Source organism: Cydia pomonella, chromosome 4 (genome assembly GCF_033807575.1).
Source record: "Cydia pomonella isolate Wapato2018A chromosome 4, ilCydPomo1, whole genome shotgun sequence".
Taxonomy (NCBI): domain Eukaryota; kingdom Metazoa; phylum Arthropoda; class Insecta; order Lepidoptera; family Tortricidae; genus Cydia; species Cydia pomonella.
This window is the reverse complement of record NC_084706.1, coordinates 15,269,180-15,287,693: the sequence shown is the minus strand read 5'-3', so window position 1 is coordinate 15,287,693 and position 18,514 is coordinate 15,269,180. Positions and strand designations below refer to the sequence as shown.

Sequence of the window (18,514 nt, the reverse complement as noted above, 5' to 3'; positions counted from 1 at the left end):
ATGTATTCCCACTCTTTAAAGTTACGACACGAATAACTTGATCAGTGCCCGGATGGACAGCATGAACGCGCGCGAGCCTCCACTGTAACGGTGGCAAGTGGTCTTCGCATACCACAACAACAGTGCCTTCACGGATGGCGGGACCGCGATCTTGAAGCCACTTTGTACTCTGTTGCAGTTGATGGAGATACTCACGACTCCATCGACGCCAGAAATGCTGTAAAGCCTGCTGTACCCAACGCCAACGCGTAAGACGACTAGGGTTTTCACCGATCAAAGAAACGTCCGGTAGGGCCGTTAAGGGCTCTCCGATTAAAAAGTGAGCTGGCGTAAGGGGCAAGGGGTCAGAAGAGTCTGAACTTAGCACGCAGAGCGGACGACTGTTAAGTACCGCTTCAATTTGACAGGTCAGCGTATGCATAGAATCATATGTTTGCGTCTGTGTACCTATTACGCGATGTAAATGGGTTTTAAAACTCTTAACAGCCGCTTCGAATAGCCCACCGAAATGGCTAGCATACGGTGGCTGAAAATGCCAAGTTAATCCTTGTTTTAAGGTTTGTTGATTGAGAGCGCTCATGACGGAATCGTTACGCAAGATTACATATAATTCTTTAAGGTAATTATTACAACCAACAAAGTTACGTCCGCAATCAGTATATATATCTGTACAATATCCTCGGCGGGACGTGAAACGACGCAACGCGGCTAAAAAACCTTCTGTGGAAAGTTCTGAAACTAACTCGAGATGTACAGCCTTAACGCTCATACATACGAAAACGGCAACATAACATTTTAGTATTTTTGCATTACGAACTTTATTAGCGCGAACGTAGAATGGTCCGCAAAAATCACATGCAGTTTTACTAAATACGCGCGCGGGGCGTAAGCGAACCGCGGGAAGCATACCCATGCGAGGTTGGCCGTGACTCGGCCGAGCCCTGAAACATGGGATACAACGATGTACGCGTAGACGCACAATATCGCGACCTGAAATAATCCAATATCGCTGTAAAAGCGAGGTTTGGACGCACTGCGGACCGGCATGCAATTCATTTTTATGAGCATCGTCAATAATAAGATTTGTAAGATGATGTCGTTCAGGTAAAATCAATTGATGTTTGGACTCATAAGGTAAAAATGATTTGTGAATACGTCCGCCGACTCGTAATAATCCCTCACTATCTAGAATAGGCGCGAGACGCCGCAAACGTAAGGAAGGGGATTTATTTGATGAAATATTTTTAATATCGTCTTCGAACATTTTTTGTTGCGTAATCAATATAAGTCGCTTTAATGCAAACTGGTACTCTGGTACGGTGATGTATTCAGGGAACGTTTGTTTATGTTTTCTACATCTATTATAGAAACGAAATATTAATGCCGTGACGCGAACTAATTTACCTAGCGATGAAAATCGCGTAATAAGGGTATCATCGTCCAGGGAGGTAGGCAATGTGGAAACACATGCACAATTAACATTGGATGATTCAGTTTTATTACGTTTTTCCTCCGTTGTATTGACTACCGGTTTTTGTATAGGCCAGGAGTCGTGGCCTTGTTGAAGCCATATAGGACCATGGAGCCATAAGTCACTTTGCACGAGTGCGGCGGGCAGCAAACCGCGGGACGCCGGATCAGCGCTGTTGTCGGCTGACGGGACGTGACGCCAACAGCTCGCCGGGACACGGGACAAGATCTCACTGGTGCGATTAGAAACAAACGTTTTCCATTCGTGTGGGGGTGACTTAAGCCACGCGAGCGCGACGGAACTATCTGACCACGCGTATACTTGATTGGGGCGAATACGATCACCGTAAATATGCATTACTCGTTCTATCAATTTTGACAGAATCACACATCCCATTAATTCCATCTTAGGGATAGTGAGGCAAAGCCGAAGTGGAGCTACGCGGGTTCGAGCTATGACTAAATAAGTTTGAACCTTACCGGTATTGTCCGTAAGACGTATATAAACACATGCGGCATACGCAATTTGACTTGCATCTGCAAATCCGTGAATTTCGATTGAATCGAAGTCGTCAGTATTAAAAATATGACGAGGAAATGAAATTTGCGATAAGAGTGGTAGCTCGTTAACAAAACTCGTCCATGAGTTAGCTATATCGATAGGTGGTTCCGAGTCCCAAGGAACTTTTGCTAACCATAGCAATTGAATTAAATGTTTGGCAAACAATGTCACCGGAGATAATAACCCGAGTGGGTCGTAAATTTTTGCAATTTCCGAGAGAATTGCCCGCTTTGTACAGGCTTTAGAAGTACTTTGTACCTTGAAGCTAAATGAGTCGGGTCCCGGATTCCATTGAAGTCCAAGGACTTTGACCCCTTTGTCATTTTCCATTTCGGCAAAATGAACATTTTCGCGCCGCTCACCGTGAAAATCTGGCGGTCGCATAGTAGCGAGAATCGCTGGCGAGTTACTTTGCCATTTACGTAATTCGAACCCGGCCGTGGCACAAATACCTATCAGCTCCTGCTGCAGAGCGAGGGCCTCAGCTGTGGTATCAGCACCGGTTACCACGTCGTCGACGAAAACGTCATTTAGTAGGACTGGTGAGGCGAGCGGGAAATGCTTAGCCTCGTCGTACGCCAACTGTTTGATCGTGCGTAGGGCGAGATAAGGGGAACTGCTTACACCGAATGTAACGGTACGAAGTCTATAATCGCGTAAAGGCTCCTCGGGCGATTGGCGCCAAAGGATGCGCTGAAAGTCCCTATCAATTTCACGCACCAGAATATTGCGATACATCTGTTTGATGTCGGAACAAAATGCAATGTTATGCACTCGGAATTTTAGAAGAACGTCAACAATGTCTAAATGTAACTTAGGACCCGTTAACAAGGCGTCATTCAACGAGTGACCACTCGTTGTGCGACAACCAGCGTCGTACACTACGCGTGTGCGTGTGGTTTCGGAAATTTTTGACACACAATGGTGGGGTAGGTAGTAACTCGCACCAGCAGGGGGCTCATCGTCCGCGAGCTCCATGTGGTTGAGATCCACGTACTCCTGGAGGCAAGCATGATAATCCGCCTTCAACTGGGGGTTACGTTCTAGACGATATTCTAATTTATGAAATCGTGCTAGGGCAATTTGCCGAGACTCACCGAGCGGCGGTGCATCGGGCTTGAATGGCAGAGCGACCACGTATCGCCCTGTTTCATCGCGCGTATGCGTCTTTTGAAAAAAGGATTCGCATAGCTTTTCTTCGGGAGTGTAACTCCGCATCTCTGGTACTGACTCCAGCTCCCAAAACTTCTGCAGATTGTCGTTGTCGAACGACGTAAAACAAGTATGGCGTGGAGTCGAAACATTAGGAGTAAAATTTACTTTACCTCCTAGCAAATAACCAAATACACTATTAATTGCGGTGGGCGTGCCAGGTTTGCCCCTGACAATACCATCGCGAATAATATCCATAAGGATATCCTCGCCGAGTATCATATCCACTGGCTGAGGTTTATGAAATTCAGGGTCGGCCAGAGCGAGTCCCTGCAAATGAGGCCACTCAGCGAAAGGTGCTAGTGGTACACTAGGCATTGGATGGATTAACTTCGCTAAAATAGTAGCCTCTAACGGAATACTTGGACTTTGTTTGCCCTTAGGCGAAATTGAGCACACGAATGTACCTCTAGTTTCGAGCTGTATGTCGCCTACACCTACTAACGGCTCCCTTACGTGTTGTCGCGGTAAATGAAGGCGTTGCATACACGCTTCCGTTATAAGAGTCGCCTGAGAACCCCCGTCTAACATACAGCGAATTGTAGCAATCTTATTCCCTTCGTAATGAAGGTCAACCAACGCTGTTGAGAGTAAAACCGTGTGAGGTCGTTTTCCTAAACTACCTACACTTTGTTTGTTCACGCCGTGAACTGCAGACGGGTTATGAGTAGTACTAGTGCTAGTGCCGGGCTGTTCTGTAAGAGCGAGCGAGACAGCAGCAGATTCCGCAGCTTCGCTTATAACCGATCGCGGAATGTATGATTCTAAATGAATTAACGTATGGTGCCTTTTATTGCATTTACGGCACTTAAAACTCGATTTACAATTCCTTAAGTCGTGCCCGGGGCATAAACAATTGTAACACATGTTATTTGTTTGAACAAATGCAAATCTCTCTTTCGCTGATAAGTCTAAAAATTCAACACATTTATTAATTGAGTGAAGTCCTTTACACTTCAAGCAAGATCGAACCTTATTCGCCTCGTCATAAGGTCGACTTTGGGTTGGCGCCGCACTTGCCAACAAAACTCGTTTGTGCGATTGAGCAGAATTTATGTTTATCTTGCTTTTGATGCCCAATGATGAACAGTTTTTAGTGGACTGTGGATTTGAAACTGAAATCATCTGTTCCGCCGAAAGTTCGCGTTCTAAAAACATAATTAAGCTTTGTACTTTAGGTATTTCGCCCGGGTTGGTTAAGCAACGTTCATATTCTTTTCGCGTATTTACGGGAATTTTACGTAATAATAAATTTAACAGAACGAAATCCCATTCTTTAACCGGAAACTCCATGACTTCAAGCGCCTTAATGTTTTCATGATAAACATTAAGTAAATTCCGCATGGTAGCAGCTGACCGTTCGGAATACGATTCAAGGTTAAACAGCCTGTCCAGATGCTGTGTTGCAATAATACGTTTATTGTCATAACGGGATTTTAGAATATCGAGCGCAATTGAATAATTACTTTCCGTTATGGGAATTGATTTAATTAAATTATGTGGTTCGTTTTTGACTGAAAGGAGCAAGTACCTAAACTTTTCCGCATCCGAGTAGGCATTGTTATTATGTACTAGCGATTGAAATAAATCGAAAAAGGCAGGCCAGCCAGTCGGTTCGCCGTGATATTCTGGAAGTGATAGTTTAGGTAAATTTCGACGATCACTTATCAAAGTGTCGTTGGGGGTAAAAGCGCGGCTCGCGCGACGTTTTTCCACGTCTACCTCCTTTAGGTTATGTAAATGTGTAACTATCGCGTAATACAAGTCATTAAAATCGTTACGAATCTTAATATTGGCTTCTTTATTGAAGTTTTTCGATTTGATTAACGCTTTTTTCGATTTTAGTTTGAATCTTTGTAAACTTTCGCTGATGCACTGTTAAATCTGTAGTTCTTGAACGAAATTGATCTATATTTGTCGCTGCGAACTGCAATGTTCTCTTTAATTCGTCGAGAATTAAATCTCGCTCGAATATGTCTTGTGTAATACACGATATGTCGGCTTCAGCATTGCCGTCTGTAGGGTTTGGGACCATTTTGCGAAGCAAAGATGGCGGAAATGGCAATACTAATTTGAACTATACACGTGTCTAAATGAAAAATTGGGTACGTAATACCGCAAATTACAAGAGCAACACAACCAGAGAAAGAAAGATCCGGATCGAACGGATCAAAATAATATATGTAGCGGCGGATTTGAGCGTTTACAACTTACGTGATCCAGCAGCTCCTGTTGGATCACGTAAGTTGTAAACGCTCAAATCCGCCGCTACATATATTATTTTGACGCACTGGGTATAAAGTCACTTTCTTGTCTGGTTTGCACTTAACTCTGCAGCGAGGAACTCGAAATTTTTATTTATTTAAACGGATTGCAACGACGGCGTGCACTAGCGTAAATCGCAGGCGAAGTTGTGTTTTACTTCACTAGGTGGCGTGACAGGGCTTTGGGATCTTGTTAGTTGTCATCTCAAAAGATGCCGCTACATAACACGAGAAATGTATTCTTTCTTAATTGTGTTGCTTTGTACGTACAAAAAATACCTATTCAAATATATATACAGAAATTAATTAATACTAATCTGTTCCTCTACGGAACAGTATATCTGGTCCTGTAATTAGTTTATGAAGCTTCAGAAACCATAGTTAAAAAAATACAGCGAATTTATCTTTTTAATACATAATTTGTTTTTACTCTAGTTCGTTTTATAAACTGGAGCTATATAAACTAATTACAAGCATAGATATATCGCGTATCATTGTATGTGCGTAGTCTCATTACAATCCAACACGTAGTTTTAAAAGGAAGTAGGAAAAGGAGAACCAAACTCCGTTTGTATAGGAAGATGAAATTCGGCTGAGCTTGCTGGGTAGTCTTAAGGTACCTATTTCAAGAAAAACGGAAACATATTTACCCTTTTTTAGGATCTAATGTGATACTCTTCGGTTTTTTAAGGTATTGCCAGATAAGTGTCCGACGGCTGGAACCATCTAAGCGCGCCACTTCGATGCGTTGTGTGGTGCTATCTGTCCAGTAGATGTTCTGTCCAGACCAATCTATTGTCAAACCTAAAACGAAAACAATGCAGGAAGGTTAAATTAAACTAACCGTTAAACCGGAAAAGTATTAATTTTTGACCAAAACCGAACAAATTTACCAAGACATTTATTTGAGCAGTTTCTGCCGATTTCGCATGAATATCCTTACAAGATCCAAGGTCTGAGAAACATTCACGGGAGTAGAATTTGTAATACAAATAGCAGAGCATCGTACCTTCAACCAAACCCATCCATTCCACAATCTTTTCCATGTGTGCGCCGTTAAGAGAGCAACGATTGATGGTTTTAGCCTTGCTGTCGGACCAATAGATCTTCGAGCCCGAAATATGGACTGCCAAAGCACTGAAAGTACAATAAATTTTGTAGAGTCAAAACTCCTCTCTAAAACAGCATTCGTAAAAATTTAATAAAAATTAAATAGGAGGGCAATTACATTAGGGTGTTTCATTTTTTGAATTTTCGATTTTTATCTGATTTCGCTCGAATTCTTGTTCTCACTGATAAAAAAATATTATATGCCAAAAAAAATTAAACCGGTAAATTTTTAGAGGTTGCACAACATCAGCAAAGATTTTCTTAAATAACCGATGACTCTACATCGGAGGGTAGTAAATGGTTTAAGTAGCCACCATCAAAGCGAAGAGTAGTGTGATACAGAACCTTCTACATATGTATAAAGAAATTTTAAAATGAGTAGTAAATTTGGATTTTGGTTACTTGATAAATGTTCTAATTCAGATTTTTTCAGGGTTTCCACCTGTTTCCAAAGGAAAAGTGCTTTTATCGTGTTTTAGACGCAAAATTCAGTTTTTTCATTAGATTTTAGTATCAGTTAATTATTTTGTTATTTTAGAACATAGTTCATTTTCACGCAATGTATAGGGTTCTCTCTCTACTTTTTCATTCTGTGCAATTTTTAAACATTATTCGATTATTTTGAAAATTTAAATAGATAGTTTTTAGAGTGGGGGCGACTCGATTGGTGAGCGAAGTCAGGAGAAAAATCACAATTTTTTCTTCTCCATACAAAAGTCAAACACCTTGATTGACATTTAAATGTATAAATAGAACTAACCTGACTTCTTTCATATCCCTTACAGGTAATATGGCATGGTTGTCGACGTTGTCATATTCAATGCTCAGAAGTCCTATGAAGTTTTTGCGACTGTAAATCAAGAAGGCTTCTGGCTCCGCGCAAGTTTTCTTATCACTTTTTAGTTCTAAGCCTGCAAGAATTATTATAAATATTATCAGATAGTCACTGCAAACAAAGCTGTGTTACTTTTGAAGCTGCACGGCTTATGCCACACGTAACGTACGTTATGTCGTTATCGATCACGAGAACTTAGGTGTTTACGTGTCGCCAGTGTTACCAAAGCTTAGTAGTATGTGCATACAACTTCAAAACAATTGCTATGAAATAATTGCATCGCGCGACTTCTGTCGCGTAGCCTTCGTTAACCAATTTTAGTATTACTTTACATAGAAATCTGCCGTGCCGTCGTTCGCGTGTAGCAGCTATACTAGAAGTAAATAGTATGCTTTTTTTTTCTCGAAAGTATTCGCTCGTGTAACAAATGATACAGTAAAGTTGCTTTAACAAGCGAAAGCGAACTTTGTGTGGTCGCAGAGAGCGCCGGTGCACGATGGCGTCGTGAAAGAGGAACCCTTACCGAGCGGGCAGCGGCACACGTAGCCGGCGGACGGCGGCGGCGGGCGGCCGAAGCACAGGTGCGAGCAGCCGCCGTTGTCGGCCGCGCACGCGCTGTGCCCCGCCGCCGCCGCCGACTCGCCCAGCCGGAACGAGGAACCCTTACCGAGCGGGCAGCGGCACACGTAGCCGGCGGACGGCGGCGGCGGGCGGCCGAAGCACAGGTGCGAGCAGCCGCCGTTGTCGGCCGCGCACGCGCTGTGCCCCGCCGCCGCCGCCGACTCGCCCAGCCGGAACGAGGAACCCTTACCGAGCGGGCAGCGGCACACGTAGCCGGCGGACGGCGGCGGCGGGCGGCCGAAGCACAGGTGCGAGCAGCCGCCGTTGTCGGCCGCGCACGCGCTGTGCCCCGCCGCCGCCGCCGACTCGCCCAGCCGGAACGCCTTCACGCCCATCATGTTCGCCATCTGGTCCACTACAGCTTGCCTTTTTAGACCTTAGAGCGAACGAAAGAAATAAATACGATTCGATAAATTACTCAAAACTGGGTTTGAAATTGGTCAGCGCCAGAAGGCTAAGCGTGCTGGGTTTGGAATTTAGAGTGGTCTTCGTGAATTCTTGTTTTTTTAGGGTTCCGTAGCCAAATGGCAAAAAACGGAACCCTTATAGATTCGTCATGTCAGTCTGTCTGTCCGATTATGTCACCGCCACTTTTTTCCGAAACTATAAGAGCTATACTGTTCAAACTTGGTAAGTAGATGTATTCTATGAACCGCATTAGGATTTTTACACAAAAATAGAAAAAAAAAACAATAAATTTTGGGGGTTCCTCATACTTAGAACTGACACTCAAAAAATCTTTTTTCATCAAACCCATACGTGTGGGGTATCTATGGATAGGACTTCAAAAATGATATTTAGGTTTCTAATATCATTTTTTTCTAAACTGAATAGTTTGCGCGAGACAGACACTTCCAAAGTGAAAAAAATTGTGTCCCCCCCCCCCCATAACTTCTAAAATAACAGAATGAAAAATCTATAAAAAAATATATGATATATATTACCATGCAAACTTCCACCGAAAATTGGTTTGAACGAGATCTAGTAAGTAGTTTTTTTAATACGTCATAAATGGTACGGAACCCTTCTTGGGCGAGTCCGACTCGCACTTGGCCGCTTTTTTTAACAATGAAATTGTGCTGAGACAATTTTCAACACTTAGCCTGCTGAGCTACTTCTGTTGCCGAATTTAAGTTGTTTCTTTAGTTTAAGAATATATTTATGACCTGCTATGATATGATCTGTTGACTTCGTTCGGGAAATTTAAATATATCAGGATAAACCTTAAATGTGATCACGTCTGAACTAGCACTTGATCTCTAACCATATTTCTGAAATTGTTTACAAAAAACGTAAGTACTATACATACCGGTGTCTTTATCTATCCTGTCCAAAGTTCGCCGCTGCATATCGGACCAGTAAAGATGTTGGTCGAGCAAAGTCAGTCCGAATATATGCAGGATATCACTGTTATGCAACTCGTTTCTGTTCGTGCCGTCCATGTTACATACCTGAAAAAAAAAATGTTACATACCTGATGCAAGATTTTATAAGCTGACTGTATTTTCTTTCAACAGTCAACTAATACTCAATAGCCGGGTCCACACAGAGCGAGCATACGCGCGGGCAATTTCCTCACGGACAATACGGCCAGTGTAGACGTGCCCCAGCCGAGGCGGCGCACTCGAGCGAGGAAAACGCGCCAGTGTTGGCTATTGAGACAATTCTAACAAACCCATCAATGAGATTGCATTGTTTTATCACAGAGTTCCTAAGACCACCTACGGGCTCCATCATCAGATCAGCTAGATCGCATCCTCATTTTGCATTGTCAATATGTCATCCAACTTACTGTATGTAATTTAGCTTGAAATATTTGATTACAGACAGGTGAAACTAAACAAAACCTTGTAATAAGGCCGAATGATTGATAAAAAACTCTCTCACCAGTTACCTCATATTATATTGTTACCTCAATCTTATGCGTTCTCGCATCGCCCCAGTAAAGCTTGTTGTTGACGGTATCCAAGGCGATTCCGTTGGGCCACATGAGTTTCTCGGACACCAACACCACGCGGCCACTGCCGTCGAGGCTCGCGCGTTCGATCTTGGGCCGTTTCTCGTACCAGTCCGACCAGAACATCCATCCGGCCGTCGGGTGGACCGCTATAGCTCGCGGCTCGTATAGGTCCTCGTAAATAATTATCTGACGGGCAAAACGGAGAAAACAATCGTTACAGTCCGGCCACACTAAGTCGCCAGCAGCATTATGTTACGCTGCCATACATTGTCACTACTAAGACTAGCAAGTGCAAAATTAGCGTGTTCGGAGTGTAATCAATTTGAAAATCTTACCTTTCTCACACTTCCATCAAGTCTGGCAACACTGATGGTGTCTGTGACGGGGTCGGTCCAGTAAATGTTCCGAGCCAGTGGCTCGATGGCAATGCTGTCTGGCACTCCGTTGCTGTGGATCACCACTGACTGATCACTGCCATCTAAACGGGCCCTTGATATGGTCTTCGCCTAAAAATCATAGTAACATATCCTTTGAATTTGGTTATAATTATATATGTAGAGCAAGCAAAATGGCCCAAAAAAAATATGTATAGGGCTAGGCTTGTGTAGTATATGTACTAAAGTAAAACAAAAAAAAAAAAAACAACAGGTTGCACTCTGGGAGTGCTGGCAGAAGTGAAAACTTGAATATTAATGTTGTGCATTTTTGATATTTTGGAATGGTTAGGGAATAATTTTGCACGAATTGCTTTAATTATCAGTATAAAAGTACTCTTTTAGGTATGGGTTAACTGGAAGAGATCCCTCTTAGGGATAAGTTCGCCTTTGTACCACCCAATTATTTTCCATCTGATGTAATATTTATTTTTCTCGTACAATAAAGTGTTTACTTAAAAGTACTATAGTTTATGTGGTAAAATACAATATTCATTTATTGCGCTATCGTATACAAGCATGACAATTTATATTACATTAAAAATTTAACACTTAAGAACTATCACAATTATTTAACATTAAAAAGTTTATCTCTCAGAAAAATCAACTTCCATCATAATTTCAACGACTCTACTCTACTGGCTTCAATGACATTGTCACAGTTTTTCGATCAGGCCACGTGTCTGTCTTACGAATTTTCAATCTGTCGGTCACGTGACCTGTCGCGAGTTTAACGTTTTTTCCCCATCACTAAAAGTGCACAGCGCCGCTAAAGAAGTTTTCACTTCAAAAACAATTCCCTATGCTGTACTAGACCGAACTGTTTCCTAATAATTCTACTCTTAGTACATTTTAGTACACTACACGCGAATCGGAACGGGAGCGAGAAGTGACACTGACAGCAAAGCGATCCGAGTTTTCGGACCGAACTAAAGCCGAGCGCGTGCGAAGACAACTGAACGGCTCTTGGCTCGGCATAGCCGTCAATCCCTTGCAACTGCACGGGAGAAAGCAAGATAACAAATTTTGAATGGTACTTCTTTTCAAAACGTCCGCACAAAGCATTATGTTACATTATTAAGTATGTTCAATTTCTCTCGGTGTACTACTGTAATAAATGTACTAAAAGACCTAACTAGTACATTTGTGTACTAAAAGACCTAACTAGTACCTCGTGCGCTCTTGGACAATGGCAGTCAATCGTGTTTCGTTACAATTTTTTTTAAGAAAAAGTTAAAACTACCCACAAATAAAATTGAACCGTTTAATATTACTAGGATCAATAAACAGAAAACGGAGATATCCGAACGTATCCAACTAAATGTTAAGTCTCGCGTTAGTTCGTATGAATTAGATGCTGATTGTAGGTACATGTTGGGTGATTCCCACAATCTCTGATGATGTGCCAAATGTGGCAATCGATGTCGAAAAATTGGATTTGTCGCATGTTGAGTTAGCTGATCCGTTGTTCTATAAACCGGATCAGATTGATATTTTGTTGTCAGGGGACAAATTTTTTCAAGTTCTCAAGCCGGATCAGATAGATCTAGGAGAAGGAAAGCCTATCCTACAAGATACTAAGTTAGGATGGTTAGTAGCTGGTCGCACGGGCGAAAGCTACAACCGATTTAATGTTTATTGTAATTTAGCCACTTCAAGGAACAAGACGTCACTACAAGATGTCGATGATTTTCTGAAACGTTTTTGGGAGGTGGAAGATTTGCCTTCTAATTGTAAGTCTTTGTCTGTTGACGAAGAGCTTTGTGAAACTCATTATGTTGAGACTACTACTCGTTTACCTGATGGTCGATTCTCTGTACAAATGCCATTCAAGGAAAACCGAGGAAACTCTCGGAAACTCATATCCTATAGCTGAGACTTTTTCTTAACTTGGAAAAGAAGTTAGATAAAAATCTCAACGTTAAAGATCAGTATCGTGATTTTTTGCAGGAGTATGCTGATTTAGGACACATCACCGAAGTTAAGCGGCCAGGTTTCGGGTGCTATTTGCCCCACCACTGTGTTATTCGTGAGCAAAAAGAGACTACTAAGCTTAGAGTCGTTTATGATGCGTCAGCTCCTACGAGCTCAGGCAAGTCACTGAATGATATTCAGGCGATAGGTCCAGTCGTCCAAAGTAACCTACTTTCAATACTTTTACGTTTCCGTACTGATAGGTTCGTTCTGACAGCTGACATAGAGAAAATGTACAGGCATTCTCTCCGCAATCTTGCGATGGACGGTTGTGCCCGTCCGCTTACAATCAGTGATAACTTTTAACATCTAGGTATCACCAAAGTTAATTATTATACGTGCATGTATTTGACTACGAGTGTCATTTAGCTCACCTCATCCACGACCCCAAGATCTTCTCGTCCACCCCTACGCGCGCACGTGTACGCTCGGATATATTGTTTCGGAATTGTAATGATTGAGAATAAGTTAACTGACGTTTTACAGATGATACACATCTACAATATTACATGCATCTACAAACCTACAATAATGCAAAAACATCCGTAATTTCGTGTTACTAACTGCAAAGTAGTGTCTAGCTGGCGATAAAACTTTTCGATCGACGTGGTAATATACGTATGGATAAGTATACGTACGTAATATTACGTAAATTTAAATTAAAAGTGTATTGAAACTCAACCAAGTGTTTATCTAGAATTAGTCTACAATAACCGATGTTTGATTAAGATATAACCATTTTGAATTGCAAAATCGCGAAGAGAATACATTTTTATAACAGATTCCTTTCAAACTCGGTATGACGCAGAACAAAACAACAAATCTCTCACGTAACGTTTTTATCAATGGCGTTGCGTTTCGCTCATTAGCTTTTCGCGCGCAATTTTTGTACTTTTTATTAATTTTTTTAAGCAATTTAATGATGGAAATACATTGGTACATGATATAACGGTAACAATCATCCGAATAAAAAATATTTGGTTCAAATTTAAACTTCATGCATGAGGCTAATTAGCTACCACCCTTTAATTAGACCGTGTTTATCAAAATTAATTATACCGTACGACGTTATTTATTTATTTATTGTTTTTAAGGACCTTTATACATTAAACATATCGGCCCAATCAAGTACGCTTCTTGTGGCATCAAAAATAAACAACTAAGTACGGCATTTGATAGGTATAATTCTTATCAAATTAGTACTTAAAACCGTGCGTACTTTATGTTTTTTAAGGTTCCCTACCAAAAAGTTAGAAAAGCATGGTGCAATTTTTTAATAATTCAAATGGTATTCTTTTCTTTAAACAGAGCAAACTGTTTACTTCTTACAAGCTTTAAAGTTTCAGGATAAATGCTTACCATGCTATCCGACCAGTAGATGTACTCAGTTTTAGGATCAAAATCAATAGACATGGCCCTCTTAAGGTCTTTAAGGGGAAGCGTGGTAGGGGTAAAATCGGGGGAGTCTAGAGATATCTTGGAGATGGCGGAGCGCTGCGCCACGAGGAGCAAGCTTTGCGGAGAGCTGAAGCAGGTGGTGTTGCTGCCTTCACGGAGCTTCACACCCGTTGGGCATGAGCAGGTATAGCCTGGAATACAACATTGTACAAGTGAATTTGCTTATATATATATATATATATATATATATATATATATATATATATATATATATCATCTGAGTACCCACAACACAAGCCTTCTTGAGCTTACTGTGGGGCTTAGTCAATTTGTGTAATAATGTCCTATTATATTTATTTATTTATAGATAATAACTTTGTAACCAACTTATATTTAAGTAAAAACTCGCACATACATATTGTAGCAGACACAATGAAGACGCCCAAACTTGAAATAATTCATCAAATTTGGGTAGCCGGGAAAATTGTAATTATTTATTGCCCATGTCAAATCAATGTTAATTGCATGACAAATATCAATTAACCTGTTATTTCCTTTTGTTTATAAGAAGTATAAGAACACAAAATGAGCTTTTGGAAGACAGGATCGTGATAGTTTTTTATAGCAAGAGTAACTCCAAGTTTTAGAATCTTTTTTGTACTATTTGGTACCTGACATCAAAACATTTGTACCTGTACCCTGAAGACGGGAGAAAACTTACCAGGAGGTGTAGGAGCCAAGAGACACAAGTGTGAGCATCCACCATTATTAACTTTACACGGGTGATCCTCTGGCGGGGCCAGCTGTCTGCTGCCGTCGTACACCCTGATATCCACGGGTACTGGTTCCGACTTTATCAGTTCCTTCATGGGACCACTTGTAGACATGTCCCATGAGTAGATTTTCCTTAAAATAAAAATAAAAATTTAAATGTGTGAAGAGATTCAAGATTGAATACAGAGTATAAGTTAAATTTTGCCCTCCTAAGACCCAGCCATACAATGTTAAATAAAAAATTTGCCACTGAAATTTGAAGCTATTATGTAGGAATTAGAGTTGATTTAGCGTTGTTTGAAAATTTAATGAAACAATGCAAAAGATGATTTAAATTTCATTGAACTGAGAAAGTACTATAGGTAGGATCTTGGGCCTTAGGAGGTTAAGCATTTTAGAAATCAATAGATATAACATTTATAACTTACTATAAAATTGTTTGCAATTAGATTGAGATGCCCTGATAGTCTTCCTTATTACGTAATGTATGTAAACAATTTTACAAATACACTTCTTACCATGTTTTCCAGTCTGTCCAATAAAGTTTGTCATTAAAGTATGTCAAAGCATAAGGGTACTCCAGTCCCCCTTTTATTATTCTCTTTCTCTTTTCTCCATTAAAGTCCATTACATCTACAAACATTAGTTTGGCGTCTACCCAGTAAATTAAATTATTGTCATAATCTATGGTAATGCCATTGGGCCAAAAAATATTTTCTTTGACTATGACTTTGCGCGTGGCTGGGTCACCGTTCATGCCTGCTCTCTCAATTTTGGGTACTTCTCCCCAATCTGTCCAAAACAGTAACCTGAAGATAAAGTAAGAAAAATGATAATTATTTAAAATGTTATTTGAATATCCTTGCTTCCTTAATAAGGTATATTTTTCAATTCATTATTTTATTTGTAAAACTCATGTGATAATTGACGAGAATAAAGTTCATAATACAATCTTATACATATTCCTTAAATACTAGCAATATCAAAATGTTTAGAAACAATCTTGTTTGCTACTATACTAAAAGTCTGCAATAATAACTTGTGGTAGGCAGAGTAGTAATGGTAAAATATGCTTAAAATTTTCATTGTTTTTCTAAGCAAAATATATCTCAATATATTTCTTAGGTCCTATCCTAACCACCATTTAAAGATATGTTCCTATTGAATTTCCACACTATGTAATTACATTATTTTGATAAGATGGAGAATGGTGCTTAAGTTTGCCAAAAAGGAAAGTAATGATATATAGTAAAAAAAATACAAACCCTTCCTTAGGAACAACAGCTATGGCTCTAGCCAGGTCTACTTCAGACCAAAATAAAACTTTCCTGTACTTCTGATCTATGCTTATCACCTCTAAACGGTTTGTGTCTCCATCTGTCCAATAAATTTTATCTGTGTACCAATCTATAGCAATTCCAGTGGGTGTGATAAGGCCTTCTGAGACTATTCCCATCTGCAACACATTTAAACACAGAACTTGTTTAAAAAACAGTTTATGAAAGTCCATTTAAACTAGAGGAAGTAATCAAGCAATCAACATGTTTTTTGGCTGGGCCTTCATTCATTATTAAAGCCAGTTTATATTGTAAGTTAGCTGAAGTTAAGACAGGTTACGCTACATTTAAAATATTCAAAATTTCAAAAGAAATCTCACTGAGATAACATTGTTTGTGTACTTTAAACTTAAAATATAATGACTTCACTGAGTATGGCTAATAGGCGGATGAGATTTTTTGTGTATGAATTCAGACTAGAAATAAAAATATACAGGCAAAATGTGTCCCAAACTTTTATGTGTATGTTCGTTACTATTAGCATGAAATGAAATTTAAATTTGTCAAATGCTTTTCATTATTGATCAGATTGTATCAAAGCTTTTAACTTCTTCAGTAAATATCCTTCATTTGGATAGTATTTATGGGGAATATAAAAATACACATGGGGAAACACACATTTTAGGAGAGGATGAATTCCTTAGCAATTCATTATCAAAGACTTTCGGTGCAGGGCACCCCGTTTTTAGTTCAAAATGAACACACATGTTCTTGGCAGTGAATGTGTTACAATTTAGATTACCTTTTCACCTGAATGTGTCCCATTGTAATTCATACACTGTATCAGTTCATCTGTTTGGTCTGACCAACATATAAGGTTTCTTTTATACAAAAAGTCAACTGCGGAGCCCTGGACTAAGCCCCTGATAATAGTATTGACTTTGCCGGGCTTTGATATGTTTGCTACTCTGATATCTGTTCCCGTCGAATATAAGAGCACTGGGTTACTTGCCACTATATAAAAACCTGCAAGAGTACAATGATAGGCACTTAGCATACAACAAAATATAAACAAGGTTGGTGTCTACTATTCTGATTTTATGAATGAAAGCGAAACACATTTGACACGACAATAAAGAGTTTATTTTGGCTGTTCATATCTTACTGTCGACATTGTTATTTTTGTTTACGTATGTTTATCATGAATTATAAAACTGATGTTTTATTTGTATATTACCTTTTAGTTGTAAAAACATTAACAAACAGAATATGTTAACAACATTTTGTATAATTTTATCGGCATAAAGAATTCGTCGGCGTTTCGTCATAATGAAAACAAATGAATAGCAGTTGGATGGTTCATATGTTTGTTTTAATGTTAAATGCACCGACACATTAAGGCACTAAATGACAATAAACTTAATATTTTCTAATCGCACAATTAATATTACATTAGTTAGCTATTTTAAGCAATTCCTAAAAACAACAATTTGTATTTTGAGATCAACAACGAGAGATGGCTGCACCGCTTGCAAGCGACATTTTTATTTTGTTTAATTTTTTTTTTAAGTTTAAGACAGCTCCCTGCCAGTGTTGCAGGATTGCATTTTTAAAAATCTGTAAAGTGCCAATTACATCCACACTTTATCAGGCCCAGGCCCGAATTCGGGCCCGAGCAAGAGTATTTTTCCGTTTCACCAAATATCAGCACATCGATAACAATATTTGAAATGTAAAAAAAATGGTTCATATGCAAAAATATCAATAATTCAACATTTTTGGCAATTAGAAACAAAGTATTTTTTTGCATTTCAAATATTAGTAACGCTGGACTGATATTCCGTGAAACGGAAAACGATTTCAGGCCCGACATTGAGACTGATTTCGGTCCCGATATCGGGAAGTGTGGATGTAATTGGCTCTTATAGTGGTTATTCCAGATCCGCATTTGCGAACGGACCCGATAGAACCTATTTAGATCTACACTTACGAATGGAGTCGAACCAAAGGGCCTACCATGAACCACGTTCGACGTGTTGCCTCCCTGTCACACTTACGTACGAATTTACGAGTGCGACAGAGAGGCAATACGTCGAACGTGGTTCGCGGTAGGTCCACAAAGCAAGAGTCGTTTTCCGTTTCACGACATATTAATTAGCACATCGTGAACAATACAGGTGACTGCTTACCATCAGGCGGGCCGTATGCTTTTTTGCCACCGTTGTGGTATAAAAAAAAAAAATATTATATGAAAATATTGATGCAGTGCAAAAATATCAAACATTGCACAAATGAGCATGTTTGGCAACCCGAAACAGAGTATTTACATGTTAAATATTGTTAACGATGTCTTGATATTTTGTGAAACGGAAAACAACACCTGCAAGAGCCTTAGGGCCCCTTTGGTTGCTTGATTTCGGATCCGATGTCGGGCTCGAGCAAGGTTCGTTTTCCTTTTCACTAAAAACAATATTTGATATAAGTCGATTTGATCAGGAAAAAAATTGGCGTCAATCTCATCTAGCGTCCATATGCGCACTATTGAATCACCAATTAGAGACTTATGGCGAGATTCGAGCGCTCGAAATATAAAAATGCCCCTAAATGCGCATACTAGCGTCGA

At 40.0% G+C, this 18,514-nt stretch overlaps 1 protein-coding gene across 1 annotated transcript in view; it reads right to left on the bottom strand.

Moving 5' to 3' along the window:
* LOC133517134 (low-density lipoprotein receptor-related protein 6) overlaps window positions 1-17,599 on the bottom strand; it is a 40,441-nt gene extending 22,842 nt beyond the window's left edge. Inside the window, exons 1-13 of the mRNA XM_061850292.1 lie at window positions 17,129-17,599; window positions 16,694-16,917; window positions 15,880-16,070; window positions 15,133-15,423; window positions 14,562-14,746; window positions 13,802-14,031; window positions 10,370-10,540; window positions 9,987-10,220; window positions 9,384-9,525; window positions 8,265-8,450; window positions 7,379-7,529; window positions 6,518-6,645; window positions 6,159-6,312 (exon numbers count right to left, since the gene is read on the bottom strand). Of these exons, the coding sequence (XP_061706276.1) occupies window positions 6,159-6,312; window positions 6,518-6,645; window positions 7,379-7,529; window positions 8,265-8,450; window positions 9,384-9,525; window positions 9,987-10,220; window positions 10,370-10,540; window positions 13,802-14,031; window positions 14,562-14,746; window positions 15,133-15,423; window positions 15,880-16,070; window positions 16,694-16,917; window positions 17,129-17,219 (2,378 nt within the window). The 5' untranslated portion in view covers window positions 17,220-17,599. The remainder of the gene's footprint in view (window positions 1-6,158; window positions 6,313-6,517; window positions 6,646-7,378; window positions 7,530-8,264; window positions 8,451-9,383; window positions 9,526-9,986; window positions 10,221-10,369; window positions 10,541-13,801; window positions 14,032-14,561; window positions 14,747-15,132; window positions 15,424-15,879; window positions 16,071-16,693; window positions 16,918-17,128) is intronic.
* Window positions 17,600-18,514: the final 915 nt, after the last annotated feature.